At 40.3% G+C, this 18323-nt stretch overlaps 1 protein-coding gene across 1 annotated transcript in view; it reads left to right on the top strand.

Moving 5' to 3' along the window:
* Positions 1-18323, top strand: part of LOC307121122 (uncharacterized protein) — an 81190-nt gene that overhangs the window by 39885 nt on the left and 22982 nt on the right. Inside the window, exon 2 of the mRNA XM_079808575.1 lies at positions 12214-13854. Coding sequence (XP_079664701.1) covers positions 12214-13854 — 1641 coding nt within the window. The remainder of the gene's footprint in view (positions 1-12213; positions 13855-18323) is intronic.

Here is an 18323-nt window from a genome sequence, read left to right as displayed (position 1 = left end):
ACTGCTGCGTGCTCATTTTAAGCCTGTAATACGGTATATAGACATCGACTTTTTTCTCACCAGTGGGAGTGAACGAGAAATGAACCCAATGAGCAGAGTGTGATTTGGTCATATGGCCAATATGACCTGTCGGCCGACCATAGTCTTGACTAATCAATATCAAGGATGTGGGATTGTATTGTTTTAAGGTGATATACAAGTGTGAGAGGGGTGAACATGTCTTTATTTGTGCCTAATTAGTTCACTAATGTGTGATCTGCATGGTTGACAGATTAAAAAATAATGAAACTTGTGTTTCTTTGTTTTAACGGTGATTTCCTCTCTTTCTCGCTCTCTGGGGTGTTGGGGAAGGGCTCACTCCCCACTCTCCTAATCCCCTTTATCCTGTCTGAAACCTACCCCACCTGTCGTTACACATCTGGACACACACACACACACACACACACACACACATTATCTATGACTGTGTTAACATACCGTTAGGCTGTCAAGCTTATAACGTACTTTATTTGTACAAACGTACGTACGACACTTGTAGGCGATGTATGTACAAACCTGTTTATACAAAACATGGTTTGTTAGGAGTCCAAGCTGTTATATTTATACATATGTATTCTACACTGTCAAGATTTAAAGATATAATATACATAGTTGTCACATGAAAGTAGGAATAAATACAAGCTGATTCCAAATAGGCTACAAATACATGAAATGCATGAGGCAGTTCTCATTATATGGTGTAATATTCAATCATATGGTAAGACAGTTGCTAAATCAGTCACACTATAGTGTTTAGATTAGATTCAAGATAAATGACTGCACACAAATTGTAATTAGTTTATCTCCTTATTCAATTATCCACACAATTATCGCTTTCTAATTAAGATTTGAACAGCATTTCGGGTTTCTGTGTGTTATGGGGATGGTGGTAGCTTAGAGATTGAAGATATGGGCTAGTAATCCGTCGGTTAGTGGTTCATGAACTGCAGAATTATTGGGATCCCCCATCACCAGTGTGCCCTTGAGCGAGGCACTTAACCCTGGGCTGCTCCGGAGGGAAGAATCCCTGCAATAAATGTGCTGTTAGTCACTTTAGGTAAGAAAATGTCTGCTTAAATGACAGTATTAATACATGATTGTAAGGTATTTCCCTTTAGAAACGTTATACATAATTTTTTTTTATTGCAAATTTGGCAGTTACACAAAAGTTTAGAGTCAGTAGGGTTTTTAGTTTGGAAGATATTAATACTTTTATTTAGCAAGGATGCATTAAATTGAAACGCATTTCAAATAAATTCATCTTCTATTAATCAAAGAGTCCTGCAAATAAATGTGTCATGGTTTACTGTAAAAAATAAAAGTACAATCAACTTGGATGTTTAAGTCATTTCAATTTAAATTACATTAAATTGACATTAAACAATTAATTGAATCTTGTATAACTTTAAAAAAAAGTTGAAACTTTGCTTAACTTATTTTGATGAGTTAAAGCAATGTAAAAACTTATGCTGCAATAACTTATTTGATCATATATTTTTTACAGTGCAGCACAACTCATTTAAACATTGATAATAATAAGAAATGTTTCTTAAGCACCAAATCAGCATATTAGAAGATCATGTGGCACTGAAGACTGGGGTAATGAGGCTGAAAATTCAGCTTTAACATTACAGATATCTTTTATATATATATATATATATATATATATATATATATATATATATATATATATATATATATATATATATATATATATATATATATATATATATATATATATATATATATATATATATATTAAAATAGTCAACGGTTATTTTTAATTTCTATTAGTATGTTTGCAATATTACTGTGTTTTTAATCAAATAAATGCAGCCTTGGTGAGCATAAGAGATTTACTGATAACAAACTTTTGAACAATAGTTTTTATATTTCTAAAATCAGCATGCAGTTATTCTCCCATTGCATTTCTATAGAGTATAATAAATGATTATACACAATTATGAGGATTTAGACTATAAAAATGAAATGCAAAAACATTTCTTTTCAAAACAAGTGCATTACTTCATAATGATTTTCATATTATGTTTGCTGAGATGTATTATCCACCATTTAGAACAAAATGACATTTTGCTCATTTTGCCTCCTTTAGCAAATCAGTGTGATCCTTTTTATTTGAAACCTCAAGAATGGATTTATTTCTCTTTGTTGAGATGAATTAATAATCAAGCTGTAGACACATGAAGCTGGAAATATAATAGAGAAACTCTACTTTTCATTAAGTCTATTGTAGCTGACTAGTTTTATTGATTGGGAGATATTAGTATGTCAAGTTTATGTTGGCTACTGTAGCTCAGGCATTGATAATATCACAAGTTCAGTTTTGATGAAATGTACATCTTTATTCTCGCTTTGGACAATAGCATCTGCTGAATGCATAAATGTAAATGAATGTAACGTTCATTTGGCAAACTATCATTAATATAGTTCTTAGTTACCATTTATCTAACTAGACAGGGCACGTCTGAACAAATGCTTATTTGCAAGGTCATCTTGTTTGTTTGTGTGTGTGTACAAGATGAGTGTTTGTGTTTGTGCTGCAAAAGACAGAGTTGGAGGCAGAAACCATCACCAGAGCCGAGCAGAAGACACTAACACACACTTACACACGGCACACACTCACACTAGCGCAGTGGCGCATGGCTGGCGGGCTATTCTTTGTTTATTAGCATATCTAGATGACAGTGGCATCGCAGAGGCAGCGGTAATTAAGGGCATAACAATGGAAACAGTAATGATGATTGGCATACCATTACATGCCACAGGGAAGGAGGGAGGGAGAAAGGGAAAGAGAAAAAGAGTGCAGTGGGGAAAGAGATAAATGAAGAAAGCTTGCTCTTTTAATCTCAGCAGGGCTACTACCTCTGTGTGCATGTGGGTCTGTGCGTGGGTGTGCACGTGTAAGTTTGCTCTCTTGTTCGCCTGTGTGTAAATATGCGCAAACTCGTTTACTTTCGCTGGGAAGTCGCTTGTTTTCCTTTCCCCTCCCTGTCACACAAGCACACTGATTTCTTTGAGATGGCTTATTCAGCAAGGAGGGGTTTTCTTTCACCCTGTCTCACCTCTCTTCCCTTTTACTGCTTTAAAATGCTCTATCCTTTAAGTGTCTTGTTAAATTTCATGCTACTTTTGCTCCCTGAGTATTTGTGATTCTTTCTTTAAGTGCAAAACAGTGCTAGCGTGAAATGTAAAAGTTCCAAATGAAAATGCTCTCATTATTTACTGTAATGCTACTTAAATAAAGGTGCAGTTAGGGATTTCTGACAAACATTGTTGATATTTGAAATCAACCCAAATAAACACACCCCTCCTCTTCATTGCTCCGCCCCCAAAATGCATAAACACTCAATTCAAGAGTGGATGTCTCTTTAACATAGCTGAAGCAAAGCAAATGCTTGGTGCTTTTAAAGGATTAGTTCACTTCAAAATGAAAATTTCCTGATAATTTTCTCACCCCGATGCCATCCAAGATGTTCATGTCTTTCTTTCTTCAGTCGAAAAGAAATTAAGTATTTTGAAGAAAACATTCCAGGGTTTTTCATCATATTGGCCAAATGCTTTTCAGTCGCAACCAAAATGCTGAAGGTCCAAATCAATGCAGTTTCAAAGCGCTTCGATGGGCTCCAGAGGCTCTGCATGATCCCAGATGAGGAATAGGGTCTTATCTAGCGAAGCGATCGGTCTGCGAGGCGCTAATAATGACGTAATCACATCGGAACGGTCATGCTAGACGAAGTAGAAGTACCACCCCCGTGTTTACAAAGGGCTCGTGTGAAGACTAATACAAATGCCCTTTAGCAAAAACACTCAATTTTCAACTTCAAAATTAGGGATATATCGTTGTTTTACCATTTTTTGCTAAAGGGCGTTTGTATTAGTCTTCACACGAGCGCTTGGTAAACACAGGGGCCGTTCTTCTACCTACGTCTAGCGTGACCGTTCCGACGTGATTACGTCATCCTTAGCACATCGCAGATCTGCATAATATGAACAATTTAGGTCAAAAAGTATATTCATTTAATTTTTTTTTTTAAATGACCGATCGTTTCGCTAGATAAGACCTATTCCTCATCTGGGATCACGCAGAGCCTCTGGAGCCCATCGAAGCGCTTTGAAACTGCATTGATTTGGACCTTCAGCATTTTGGTTGCAACTGAAAAGCGTTATATGATGAAAAACCCTGGAATGTTTTCTTCAAAATACTTAATTTCTTTTCGACTGAAGAAAGAAAGACATGAACATCTTGGATGGCATTGGGGTGAGTAAATTATCAGGACATTTTCATTTTGGGGTGAACTATTCCTTTAAGCTACAAAAAGACAAAAAAAAAACACATCAAAGTTTGCTTTAAAGGGATACTTCACCCAAATCAAATTCTGTCATTTACTCACCATCATGCCATTCCAAACCCTTAAGACTTCCGTTCATCTTTGAAACACAAATTAAGATATTATTATTTAAATCTAAGCGATATCTGTCCCTTTGACAGCTACTACCACTCTGACGTATTAAAAAGTGCATAAAGAGATCGTAAAAATGAATTGAGTGGTTTAGTCCAAATTTTCTGAAGAGACGCAACTACCACTTTGACACTTCACTTTGACAATTCAACTATTCCAAATGAAATGTAGTAAAAATTTACTAAAGAGACATGCTCGCTTTAAATGATGAACAGATTCAATTTAGGCTTTTATTCACATATAAACATTCATCAACTCACGCATCAGTTAAACGGAAGCTCAAGCATGTTTGCTTGACGTGCGAAAACCAATGAGGCTCATTCTCGTGTTTCGCAGCATGTTTGAGCTTCCACATGAACCAGTGAGGTTTGTTCTCGCGCTTCAAGCAGGTTCGGTTGAGCTTCTAGTTTGCTAATCAATGTTTATGTGTGAATAAAAGCCTAAATTTAATCTGTTTGTCATATAAAGCGAGCGTGTCTCTTCAGTAAATTTGTACTAAACCACTCAATTCGTATGGAATAGTTGGAGTGGCAAAATGGTAATTGCGTAGCTGTCAATGAAGGGACAGAATCGCTCAGATTTATTAAAACTATCTTCATTTGTGTTCTGAAAATAAACAAAAGTCTTACAGGTTTGGAACGACATGAGGGTGAGTAAGGGTGCGTTCACACTTGTAGTTTGGTCCGGACCAAAAAACAAAAACAAAACATATTGTCCTGGTCCGCTTAGCGTTCACACTGGCATTTTTAACAGCGAACCTAAAGTTACCGAACCAAAGGCATAGGGATACAGTCACAACCTGATTGGTCGGCTTTTATGATGTATATTTCGCAACGGAGCTTGCTGACTGAACATTCAAAACAATGCTGTGTGCTGGATTAAACGTGATCATTTTATGCGTGTACATGTGGTTTTATTTTTACCAGCTGAGAACTCACAAAGAGCTAATAAAATGTTCAAAACATTCAAAACAGCACCAGGATTTCCTCCGTTGTATGCAGAAACGAAGATCTGCATATATTGATGAGGTTGATCCGGCCATGGTGGTTAACAGCTCATTGGAGAGGATGATTATCTATGAATATACTGAATTACGACTTAAATCTCAGTATGTTCCTCACAGAACTGCCAAGTGCCAAGTTGAAAAACAGCTTAAACGTCAGTCTTTCTCAAACAAATCTGAAGTCATTGGGACTACTTTTTGGGGGGCTTTTTTGTCATTTTGGAGCCTTCAGCCCCAATCCCCATTCACTTTTTTTGTTAAAATCAAAAGAGTGGTCAGGATATTATCCATATATTATATGTTCCGCACAAGAAAGAAAGAAAGTTGACTAAACTGACATTTTTGGGTTTCATTTACCCACAGGGATCTCTTTAAGGGTGTTCGTCTTGGAGAGCGTATGAGAGGTTGACTATGTTTTTTCCGGCACACACACGCATATACACACACATTAGACATGTTTATGTTGGTCTATGAGACGAAACTTTGTTTATATGTGCAAAAAGCGTCTCCAGACCCCTCCCATTCTGTTTCTCTTGGCACAAACCCTCTCCCTTCCCTACTCTGTATCTCTATCTTTCTTTCTCACACACACTCCTCATCCTGTTTCTGTGTTCTCTAACAAGAGGGACTGTCCTTAATTACCCTTGTTGTACAGTAAAATGTACGGGTAGCAGTAGCTTTTCTTAAAATCATCTTCCTCTTAATCATGGCTCAGATAACCTTGTGCACCCACAAGCCAAAAGTGGATATATTTTTGGATCCCTTTTGGAGCCAGCAATGTTCTGCAGTTTAATTTATTTTGTCGAATTAGTCACTGCATATTGAGTAATAAAATGGACTGCATTTATATAGCGCTTTCAACAGACCCATGGCCATCCAAAGCGCTTTACATCTTGCCTCACATTCACCCATTCATACACCGACGGTGGTGTCAGCCATGCTCGTCAGGAGGTCAGGTGTAACCGGGGATTGAACCACCAACCTTCCGGTTTGTAGACAACCTACATGAGCCACTGCCGCCCAACAAAGCTATAGGGAATGTTATAAAATTAAATAAAATAAATAATTTAGAATTATGGTCTGTGAAATCTGGTTAGTTGATTAATGGTTGTGGTTGAAGCTGTTGGTTAAACTAACTTTTTTTATAAATCAGTAATTTTGTCTCGGCATGAATTACTGAGTGACTCATTTAAAATAATAATGTGTCAAAGATTCCATAACTTTGTCTTGGCATCTTTGAAGAGTCCAAAAGCTTTTGAATCATTGATTCGTTTCAGATGACTGCACAGACAGGGACACCGTGGTTGAATAATCAGCAGTTGCAGAGGTTGATCGATAGTAGCCGTCATGGAAAGCTGTGTGTGTGTGTGGACATGACAGCCAGGTCTAGACTCAAGAGGAATGAACAGTGAAGAGACAAATATCATTGTACAGCAACAAACGATTTGAACATGCAGAACTGAGTATACTGAGTAGTTGGAGTAGCCTGACGTCGTCATACTCAATTCTAGTCAGAATATGAGTCTGATACCGCTCCATTGGGCTGTGATTATGGGGCGTGTTTCAACCGAACCAGGAAAGAAAATGCCTCTGCACTCAATTGGATAGACCTACAACCAATCAGAGCAACGGAGTAAGTGACGTATGTTGAGCGACGCATAGTTGTCAACAGGACTCAACTGCACGCACGCTGGAAGAAGAAGATGAGTGTAAACGATCTTTGCCGGGGTATAAAAAGAATTTAAGGATACACGGAGTACTTACCAACACGAGCATCATTTTTGAGAGAAATAGTAAAGGTGATGCATATAGTAAACAAATTCAACCCAAGCGCTCTTTGGTGACATAGATGATTACGTTACTGTTGATAGTCTGTCCATCATCGTATAAAGACGGCCCTGACAATTTGATTGGTCCAAACAGCTCTGGCTCGAGCACAGTTTCTCCACAATGGATCAAGTCCAGACCGAACTTCCCGACCTCAAATGTTGTGGGCGGAGCTAAGTTTGGCTGGCATCCAGGCTATAGTAGTGCCAATGGTAATTTTACTTAGGCTTTTTTAATTAGAAGCAGCCTATACACCAATTTCATTCTGTCATTAAGTTTGTCAAGAGGATGAAAGAGCCGTTTTGAAGTTTGTGCATTTGTGCGTAAATGCTCAAGAACCCCAGGAGAATGTTAGAAAGGATCCGCAATGAAATAAAAATCTGATAATAAAGAAAACAATGGAGAACAAAATAGGGATTCTATATTATTGAATGACAGATGTCTCTTACTGAAGTTACTACCGTTCTGGGAAATAGTTAAGCAGTCCCTCCAGAAAAATGCGATTATGCGATCGCATGATTTAATGCATAATCAGCCAAAGTCCGCATATTTATGCGGGGGCCGCATTTTTTTCAAATACGCTGCACTTTCGCTGCATAAATTGCCTATTTCCGCGTGCAAAATATGTGGGGCTAGCATGATTTCATAATCCCCGCATTTCCGTTGCAAAAAAGTTATATATATTAGCAGAAAGTTGAAAATTTTTCGTTTACTTCACACAAGAGCCGCCATTTCCCCCTATTGCCATGGGAACATTTTGAAGTGACGTAATTACCCGAGGCAAACGTCATCGAAAAGCCCGTGGTGAAACCATAGATATCGGTGAAACCATGATGAAGCACGCAAATTCCCATTTGCCAACAAAAATAACAGCAAAAGACCGTGCAAAGCAGTTTCCCGGTGTGTTGACCGATTTCAAAACGTTATGAATCAGTGAGTCGATTCAGCGGTTCGGAGCGTTATGAATCAGTGAGTCGATTCAGCGGTTCGGAGTGTTATGAATCAGTGAGTCGATTCAGCGGTTTGGAGCGTTATGAATCAGTGAGTCGATTCAGCGGTTTGGAGCGTTATGAATCAGTGAGTCGATTCAGCGGTTTGGATCGCCAAAATTACGTATTTCAGCAGTTTGACACACGATCCGAATCATAAATCGACTCGCTGATTCATAACGCTTCGAAGCTTCATGATGCCGTGTTTTGAAATCGGTCATCACTATATAAGTCGTTATTTAGGTTTTTTGCGCACAAAAACTATATTACTAAAACTAAAAACTATAAACATAAAGTTATTGTAGAACCACTGTAGTGAGATGGACTTTGTAACGACATCTTTAGTGCCTTTTATGGGTCTTGAGAGTGTAAAGTACATTGTGCCAATGGAGGCCTTTCTGAGCTATCGGATTTCAACTAAGGTCCACACGTACACGGGTATTTTTATAACCAGAGTTTTTCCTCCTCCGTGTTTCGAAGATGAACGGAGGTCTTACGGGTGTCCAACGACATGAGGGGAAGTCATTAATGACAACATTTTTGGGGGAACTAACCCTTTAAGAGATTGCACTTTGTGCATTGGAAGCACTCAAAATGTCTGTTTTGTATAGCTACCTCTGTAAAACAAGAAGTTATTTATTAATTTTTTCAGAAGCTGTAGCATAATCCTTCTGTAAAACTACAGAACTTGTTTGACTCAATGTTTTGTAAATTTGAGCCATGTGTTTATTAAGGTCTTCAATAAAACAAAATGAGAACTTAAATATTCCCAGCACTTTGTGATGTAGTGTTTTTTTTCTCCTTTTCATCAAACCGCAGTTTTTGCAAGTTCCCGCAATTTCATCGCATAAAATTGCATGAATATCCCGCATTTTCCATCACATTTTTTTAGAAAACGTGCCGCATAATTAAGGATTTTTGCCCGCAAAAATCACAAAAAAAAACACAACTGGTTAAGACTAGTTAATTTCTCCAGCTTCATACTGTGGTAGTTAAGCAACGCGTTACGTTGTTGTATGGGAAAAGCATCCCTGGTTGTGCTGTATGTGTTTGAGTCGCTAACTGCTTATAATCATTTGTTTGGGAATCCGACTACACTTGTTGAGCTGTATATTATTGATTCACTATAGTATGAATGACTCTAATGAACGGATTGTTTTTGGTGAATCAAAGTGAATCAATTTTTTTAAATCGAACTACACTTGTCGTGCTGTAGGTTCTGTTGCAGTGTTGCCGCACTTCTGAATAAGTAAAGCAGGGAAGTCTGTGAGAATATTTTTGTACAGTAGATTGACGGAAGAATGCACACGGAGAATGCTAACGGAACCAAATGTCACCTGATGTCAATCATGGTTTTGACATGGTGTCTAATAAACATACAGTGTGCATTTTTGTATATTTTGTTAGTGTTTATTGGTTTAGTAGTGGTGGTCTGTTGTGTGTAATCCTAAAATGTAAATTCTCTTAGTACAGGTGGTGGTAGTGGTAGTATTTGTTCTGGGCAATGTGCTAAATGACACTTTTTTTGGACACTATTTGATGATTTTTATTTCAATCACAATACCCACCAAATCCATCATCCCAATTTTTGAGATTTATCATTACACACACTCAGACTGCACTAATTTATTAATCCCCTCTCATCACTGCACCATTCTGTTTGAATGTATGTGTGATTGTGTATTCAGTGTGTGTGTGTGTGTGTGTGTGTTGTGTATTCAGTGCAGCTTTAATGAGAATCAGAACAATGCAATCAAATGTATGCCTTACCAGCCATAATTATGAGGAATATGCACAGCAGTGTGGATGATAGGTCTGCTCCCTCTCTCTCTCTTTTGCCAGTGCTCTGTGCTGACAGATGGTTGTGTCAGTCATAATGGGACAAATCCGATCGCTACCGAATGAAAGGCGTCCCTCCAGCAGAGAGAGAGAGAGAGAGAGAGAGAGAGAGAGAGAGAGAGAGAGAGGGAGAGAGACAGTCGATGTGTCTGTATTGATGTGTTTACTCAGGGTGAAATTGGCATCCATTAGAGAGAGGATTGTGTGTGTGTGTGTGTGTGTGTGTGTGTGTGTGTGTGTGTGTGTGTGTGTGTGTGTGTGTGTGTGTGTGTGTGTGTGTGTGTGTGTGTGTGTGTGTGTGTGTGTGTGTGTGTGTGTGTGTGTGTGTGTGTGTGTGTGTGTGTGTGTGTGTGTGTGTGTGTGTGTGTGTGTGTGTGTGTGTGTGTGTGTGTGTGTGTCAGTGAGAATACAGGCTCTAAAATGAAGGCTGCATTAATTCATATTCTGTTACACATGCACAGACACTCTTCCTTTTCGTCACGTGTTCACACTGTCTCTTTTTCAAACACAGACACACACATGCACGGCAGGGTGGACTGCGCAGACAGCTTGGCGATGCCGGGGAAGGTGTGTCTCCAGAGTTCCATTGTTCTAGACGGAGAGGAATCTATGTGAAAAACCTCCTAGATAAAAAGGGGGTGGGGAATGGGGGGATGAAGGAAGAGAAGGAGGAAAGAGTGCTTTTGTAGGAAGTGGACTAGCAGTGTCCACGAGCCAGCTTCTTGGGAAGGGCGCGAGGTGTAGTGTTTATATATTCCTCTATCGTATCTAGGCGGATACGATGTAGGGAGGTGTCAAGAATGTTTTTTCTATATGATATGTACAAGGCAATATTCTGTAATGGTTTTCCCACTGGCTTTTACAAGTCTGAGAAAGAGCTTAAAAATGGATAATGGTGTCAGAATCCTCATAAAATAGAGAGAATGCAGAAGAAAAAACAAGAATGGAAAAAATACTGCACATTCTTCTGCAGCTGGAATGTTACAGTAAAGTATTCATCCCGTCAAGAATCTGTTTCTTAGGAGGTCTCTCTTCATTCGTCTCTCTCTCACTCTCTCTTTTTCTCAATCTTTCTATAAGGTTAAAATGGCATGGAACACAGGATTTCTAGCTGCACTAGGTCTAAAATCCACTACATCCTTTCCAGCCAGCTCCTCTCTCTCTCTCTCTCTCTTTCTCTCTCTCGCTCTCTCTCTCTCTAAGTCTTTTTTTCCCTCTCTTGTGGTAGTCTACTAGTCTCTTAGACAATAAAGTGGTTTTCATTTAAAAAAATGCAAAAAAATGTGTTGTTCTCGTGAACTGACATAGCTATTACCTGCGTTTTCTGGTTTATTTTGTAAGACTAGAATGAACACTGTCTATTTGATCTTACCAGCATTCTATTTTTAGTTTCATTCAATGCTTTGCATTGATAATAGGAATTCCTTGGAGGCCACACATCTGAAAAAAATGCCAAACTCTGTCTTTTATATTATGTGTTTTGCGAGTTTGCAAACACCTCCATTCTGAATGTGAATGAGGCGCTTTTGATTGGCAGCTCTTTAGTCTTAATCTGCTAAGAGGGCTCTCCAGAGGGCTAGAATTGGGAGGATGGGGTAAGAGAGAAGGCGTTCAGGGTGTTGACCCACGCACTAATGGAAACAGTCTGCTGAATGATCCCACTTCTGGCACCATTGGACAACAGCTGGGCCCTTGGAAGGCTCAGACCCAAAAAAGCCAATTTTGGAAACAGGCTTACTGGTTATGTTTGAAAGATAGAGCCCTGAGATCCCTACAGACCATTTGTGGGCAATAAAAGACCAGTCGGCTCATAGTAACACAATTAAGTTGTTGCCAAAAACCTAAATATATACTTGAGAAATGTGAACGAATGTCCAGATTTAGACTTTTAGTAAATGTTGTCACATACCATCAGCTGTTGTTACCCAATTCTGGTTGATTGGCAATCCTTTGTTGATGTGTAAAGTTCACCATACTGTTGTCCTTGAAGCAACTTGCAGTGATAACAAGCCTGTGTCTTTCTGTTTCTCCACAGCTGCCAGGATCCCTGAAGAGGAAATTGACTGGGGCCGTCGAGAGTTCTGCATCGCTAAACGGGGTCTCTGACACGTCTATGACCCAGGGAGGTGTCAAACGACTATGTCTGGAGGATGTCACCCTGGCAATGGGCCCCAGCTACCCTCAGCCCCCATTCCCCTCTGGGATGGGCAACCAGGGGGGTGTTCTGGAAGCTAACCGACTGAACAGTAACAACAACAATTTGGGCTCTCCGTATTCCGTACCCCAGAACTCTAGTCCTGGATCAACTCCAGGGACTGGGGGAGGCTCAGGTGGCTTCAACCCAAATGGGAATTCGGCTACACCTTCAGTGGAACAGGAACTGCAGGAGATTTTAGATGAACTTACAAAGAATCCTGATCCCTCTTTACCAGAGCTTGACATTGAGAAGATCTTAGGAAAAGAAAGTGATGACCAGGCAAGTAGTGCTGGAGGTTTTGTCCACCCGGAGGGTAACGGCACCCCTAAACGATCCCCACAGAGACAGTCACACCTGGAGGCCCACCTCACTCAATCCCCTGGTTTCTCTCAAGCTGGCTCCCCTCAAGTGGGTCCAAGTCCTGCTGGGGCACCATATACGCTACCACACCCTTCCAAACCAGTTCCGTCTCCACTCTCAGCATCACCCCTATCGTCCTCCTCTTCACAAGGGCAAAATCAAGCACGTTCACCCATGCTTTCCGCCGCCCTATCAAGTCGGGCTGGATCCAACTGGCATGAGGTGTCCCGGGCCCAGCAGCTTCAGCAGATGGCGTCGAATACTAAGCACCATCCTAACAACAATGCTGGTCCCCCACCTGCACAGTCAGGGTTGTCTGGATTGGGCCAGCAGAGTACTTCCTGGGCTGGTCCCTCTCCACCCTACCGACCAGGGGATAAACTGCCTAACTCATCACCTCATCAGCAGCCCTTCAGTCCAGCAGGTAATATTCAGAGCCCCCAGAGCTCTCTAATCTCTAGCATGGCTCCAGCCCCATCCACCGGACCTTCACCGCCCTACAGGCCAGAAAAGCTTGCAAGCCCAGCAATTGCTCAGCCCCCTTTCAGCCCCCAGAACAGTCTTCTGTCTGGAAATGCCCCACCAGGAGTTTCAGGCACTGCAATCCAAGGTTCTCAGGCAAGTTATCTTCCTGGTGTGGCCCCAACATCAAACAACACACGACCTTCACCTCCTTACAGACCAGATAAACATCCAAGCCCAGCTGGGCAATGCCAACCAGGAACACAACCTCCCACACAAGGACATCTTTTCAACTCACAAAATAATCAAGCACCTGCAATGTCCAGTCAACTGTTCAAGGCCATCACATCCAACCAGCCACCCAGTAGCCTCAAGCTCCTCATGCAGGCGCAGGGAAAACCCTCACAGCTGCAACTAAACAAGACCACCACAGCTGGAATGGGTCCAGAACCGTACTCCTTCAACAACACCAAGCCATTAAGACATTTTGACCCTGCTCCCTCTGTGGCCAAACTGGGTCCTCTAGCTGTGGGAGGATACCGCAATGCTAGCATGCAGCCCTCAACGCCCACATCTGCCACAGGACATGGACATCTTCTGCAACAGCGCATGCAAAGGGGGATGCCGACTGGTGGTATCGTGCCTCACTGCAGAGATGTGAGTACCATTACTTGCTTGTTAAACTGATGTGTAGAATGTCAAATATTTCAAAACATTTCGTAAATAATATCAGACAGTTTGTATAAGTCAACTTTTAGTATGAGCTTTAGGAGTTTTGTTACCTTGAGGATTGCTGGTTTCCCTATGTGTAACTTGAGGTGTTTTAAAATATTGGGAAAATTTAGTTGAATAAAGAAGTCTCTGGCAGTTTATACATGTTTCAATATAGTTTATAGGTGGGGCATGTACATTTTTTACTGTTGATATGTTTTCTCCTCCTATCCCAGGCTAATGTACAAAAACAAATAAAATTGAGTTGACTTTCCAAACTGTAAACTTTGTAGCTCTTAGATGACGTCAAAACATTACTCTTTTTGTACAAGTTATCCACCATGTCAGTTTCTGGCTGTTGTGTGAGTTTAGGGCAAGACTACGGGAGCAGACAGGAGCAGGGTGAAAGGAGACTATTTTTGTGCCAATAACGGTGCATATCTGATTTTAAGTGCAGGCAATAGATGACTTCTGTATTTGTAATTTTCGCAGACTGTAATGTGTCTATAATTTTTGTTTTATAGAGTTGACAGACGATTTAGTGCATTGGAAAAGAGACAAAAGAATTACGTTTTAGACAGGGTTTCTAGAATTACATGATTAAAAATCCAAAGATTGTTATCCTGTGTTTTTCCATTAGCTTGTGGAGCTTTGGGTATGCTCACTTCATACTGGGACTGTTTCTGAAAGGTGGAGTGGAGTGGGCACCCTGTGGTGTGTGCCATGGGAAGGGAGGGGAGTGGGTGTTCCGACTCTGATGTGTGTGTAAGGGGGGCAGTTAGGAAGCTCCAAAGGTTAATTGAATGGACAGCTGAACATAGAGTGAAGGAATGTGAGCCTTTGTATATGAGAAGCATTCATGCTAAGAGACTGAACATGCTCAGCCCATCTCTTTTAATTAGGATAGGGCCATAATTACTGTTCTTATACTTGTCTTGTGTGTGATGTCTGATTGTTTAAGTTTTTGTATTTGGGTGGAAAGAAAAAGAAGAAAAAGAGGCACATTTTAAGTTTTGTTTTGTGTTAACTGAGAACTTGAGTTTTATTCATTTGCTCTGAAGTGAGAGTGTGTGAGTTTGTTTATGCAATGAAGAGAAAGGCTTTGTGTGTGTGTGTGTGTGTGTGTGTGTGTGTGTGTGTGTGTGTGTGTGTGTGTGTGTGTGTGTGTGTGTGTGTGTGTGTGTGTGTGTGTGTGTGTGTGTGTGTGTGTGTGTGTGTGTGTGTGTGTGTGTGTGTGTGTGTGTGTGTGTGTGTGTGTGTGTGTGTGTGTGTGTGTGTGTGTGTGTGTGTGTGTGTGTGTGTGTGTGTGTGTGTGTGTGTGTGTGTGTGTGTGTGTGTGTGTGTGTGTGTGTGTGTGTGTGTGTGTGTGTGTGTGTGTGTGTGTGTGTGTGTTTGTATATCTGTGCTAAAGAGAGAAAGACAGTGTGTGCCTATAGAGTTTCAAAGTACCGCTGTGCATTCTGTCTCCCTGCGTGGCGGTCTGTTTGAAGACAGAGTACCCCTCTTTCAGCCCAGTAGTCCTCTTTCATCACACCAATAAAAGATAATGAATTTTAGAGGAGAGGGAGATTGAGGAAGAAAGAGAAAAGGGGGCCGGTTTCTTTAGTGTCTTGGCATGCATGGTTGCAAACTAAAGAAGGACTGAAACCTTCTATCCCCCGAATTGACTAGCTTTCTCTCTCACACTCCCTCTCACACACAGATTGTGTTTTCATGTTTTATGGGGACATTCTATAGACATTAATGATTTTTATACTGAACAAACTGTACATTCTATCCCCTGACCCTAAACTTACCCATCACAGAAAAGTTCAGCATTTTTACATTTTCAAAACACATCACTTAGTAATTATATATACTATATAATAACATCACTTAGTAAATTATAAGCTGATGTCAAATCAATTTAAATTGTAATGTAGATGTATTTTCTGTGAAGCTATACAAATAAATTTGAATTGAATTTAATTGAATGTCCTCATGGAAACCATAAAATATCAAGGATTTTGGATATTTTATGTATATTTTGATATGTAATATAATAAACAAATATATATATAAACAAGATATGGTTAATAGGAAAGTGTTTTGTATTGGTTTGGTTTGGTAAAACTTGTGACGTGTCTTATTATGAACAGAACACGTACCTCTATTTCCATAGGAGCACAAACAAGTAGAAAACAAAAGTTTGATTATTATCAAGACTCATGATTCACAAGAACCCTACAGCAACACAGGTATTTTCCCAGCAGGAGCAGCTTTCTCGTATAGTCGTTGACTCAAGTGGGGATTCCCTCCTCCTACAGACCATCTCTCTCTCTCTTCTCTCTCTGTCATGCTTACAGTTTGTGGAGGAAGTCTGTTTGCCTGTGAGTTCAAAAGCAGAAGTGAGAGTGAGATTGCCTTTTTTTTTATCTTTGTAACCTCTCTGACACTCCTCAATTAGAGAAAGTAAGAAGGAAACCTCAGAGCGATTAGTTTATTGTAAAAAGCCCATAAATAATGATTGTAAACCATGAAGCGATAGAGAGAGGGGGAGTGGCAGGGGCTGTTAAATAACGCAAAATTGCATTTCTGTGTGAGATTTTTAGAACAAACATATTTTCTCCTCATCTTAACGTCTGTTTGTAGTCAGTTTCAGGTATCTGACATGAAAAACCTTTTATCCCTCTCTCTACTTGCCTTTTTGACATCGGTGACAAATTTTTTGTTTCAGTCTATCTCTGTGCTTCTTTTCTCCCCCCTTTTTGCTCTCCTCTTTGACTTGGTGTGACAGATTGGATAACCCTAGAGTGTGTGTGTGTGTGTGTGTGTGTGTGTGTGTGTGTGTGTGTGTGTGTGTGTGTGTGTGTGTGTGTGTGTGTGTGTGTGTGTGTGTGTGTGTGTGTGTGTGTGTGTGTGTGTGTGTGTGTGTGTGTGTGTGTGTGTGTGTGTGTGTGTGTGTGTGTGTGTGTGTGTGTGTGTGTGTGTGTGTGTGTGTGTGTGACTTCAGTCCTGAATGCACACAGACTCATGGGGACTAGTGTCACCGTGGGGACCTAAATTGAGGTCCCCACGAGGAAGCAAGCTTATAAATCATACAGAATGAGTTTTTTTTTTTGGAAAATGTAAAAATGCAGGTTTTCTGTGATGGGTAGGTTTAGTGTAAGGGGATAGAATATATCGTTTGTACAGTATAAAAACCATGACGTCTATGGAGAGTCCCCACAAAGATAGCGAACCAGACGTGTGTGTGTGTGTGTGTGTGTGTGTGTGTGTGTGTGTGTGTGTGTGTGTGTGTGTGTGTGTGTGTGTGTGTGTGTGTGTGTGTGTGTGTGTGTGTGTGTGTGTGTGTGTGTGTGTGTGTGTGTGTGTGTGTGTGTGTGTGTGTGTGTGTGTGTGTGTGTGTGTGTGTGTGTGTGTGTGTGCGCGTGTGCGCGTGTGCGTGTGTGTGATTGTGAGATGTTCAGTTGCCCTCACAGCTGCAGTGGACAAGATATTTTTTTTACCCCGTATCCTCTTAACCACATATTCTGAACGCGCACACACACACTTACACATAGCCTACAGGCTATAAACATGTCTGATTTGTGTCTGTGGTGTGTGCTGTCATGTCAGAAGCATGGCTGCTTCCATCCGCCTCTCTGTGTGTTTAAGTGGATTCTGGAGAACCCCAGGTGTGGCTTTGAGCTGAATGGTTCATATGAATAGAGACGTTTTGATGTCGTTTCTCTAGTGCCAGATTGATGCTTAAGTGACTCTGTGAATCTGAGGTCAGAAGGAAAGCATTCGAGGCGCAGTGGAGACATGGTTTTCTGAAGAGTTGAATTGATTGGAACTGTGCTCTCTACACTGTTACCATATCAACTTTGATGTATCCTACAAAGTCCTTAGGAGAAATCAAAAATAGAAACAAATGAGATAGTTGTTGACACTCAAATGATTTGGTTTTGGAAGAATTTAATGATACATTTTGAGACTTTTGTTTATGAAACTTCATTTCGACATTTTTGATTGGAGACTGTGGTGTCTGACCACAAATAAGTACGTTTACATGTGCATAATGGTACTACAGCTGGGTTTTGTTTATTTAAGCTACAGTCTTTATCTCTCTTTCCCAGTATACATGGCACAACGCATAATTAAAATTTTATAGGAATAAATATACATCTTTCAGAGCAAGCACACTGCACTGAAATCAGTTGTGGTCTGATTAACGTGTAAACATGCTGCAACGTGGTTGTGTAATTGTGTTATCTAGGTCTGTTAGTTAGACTAGTTTTTATATGACAAATTGCTATTTTAGTCAGACTGAAACTTTTAAAGTGCATTTAAATGCACTTATTGTTGATATGAAAACAAGCATTTTCTCTCCAATTAATCCATTCAAGGGTTATGTTAGGGGGACTAGGTATTGATACCTTCTTTATAGCTGG

This window comes from Gobio gobio (genome assembly GCF_949357685.1).
Source record: "Gobio gobio genome assembly, chromosome: 2".
NCBI classification, from domain to species: Eukaryota; Metazoa; Chordata; class Actinopteri; order Cypriniformes; family Gobionidae; genus Gobio; species Gobio gobio.
This window is presented reverse-complemented; position numbering and strand designations above follow the sequence as displayed.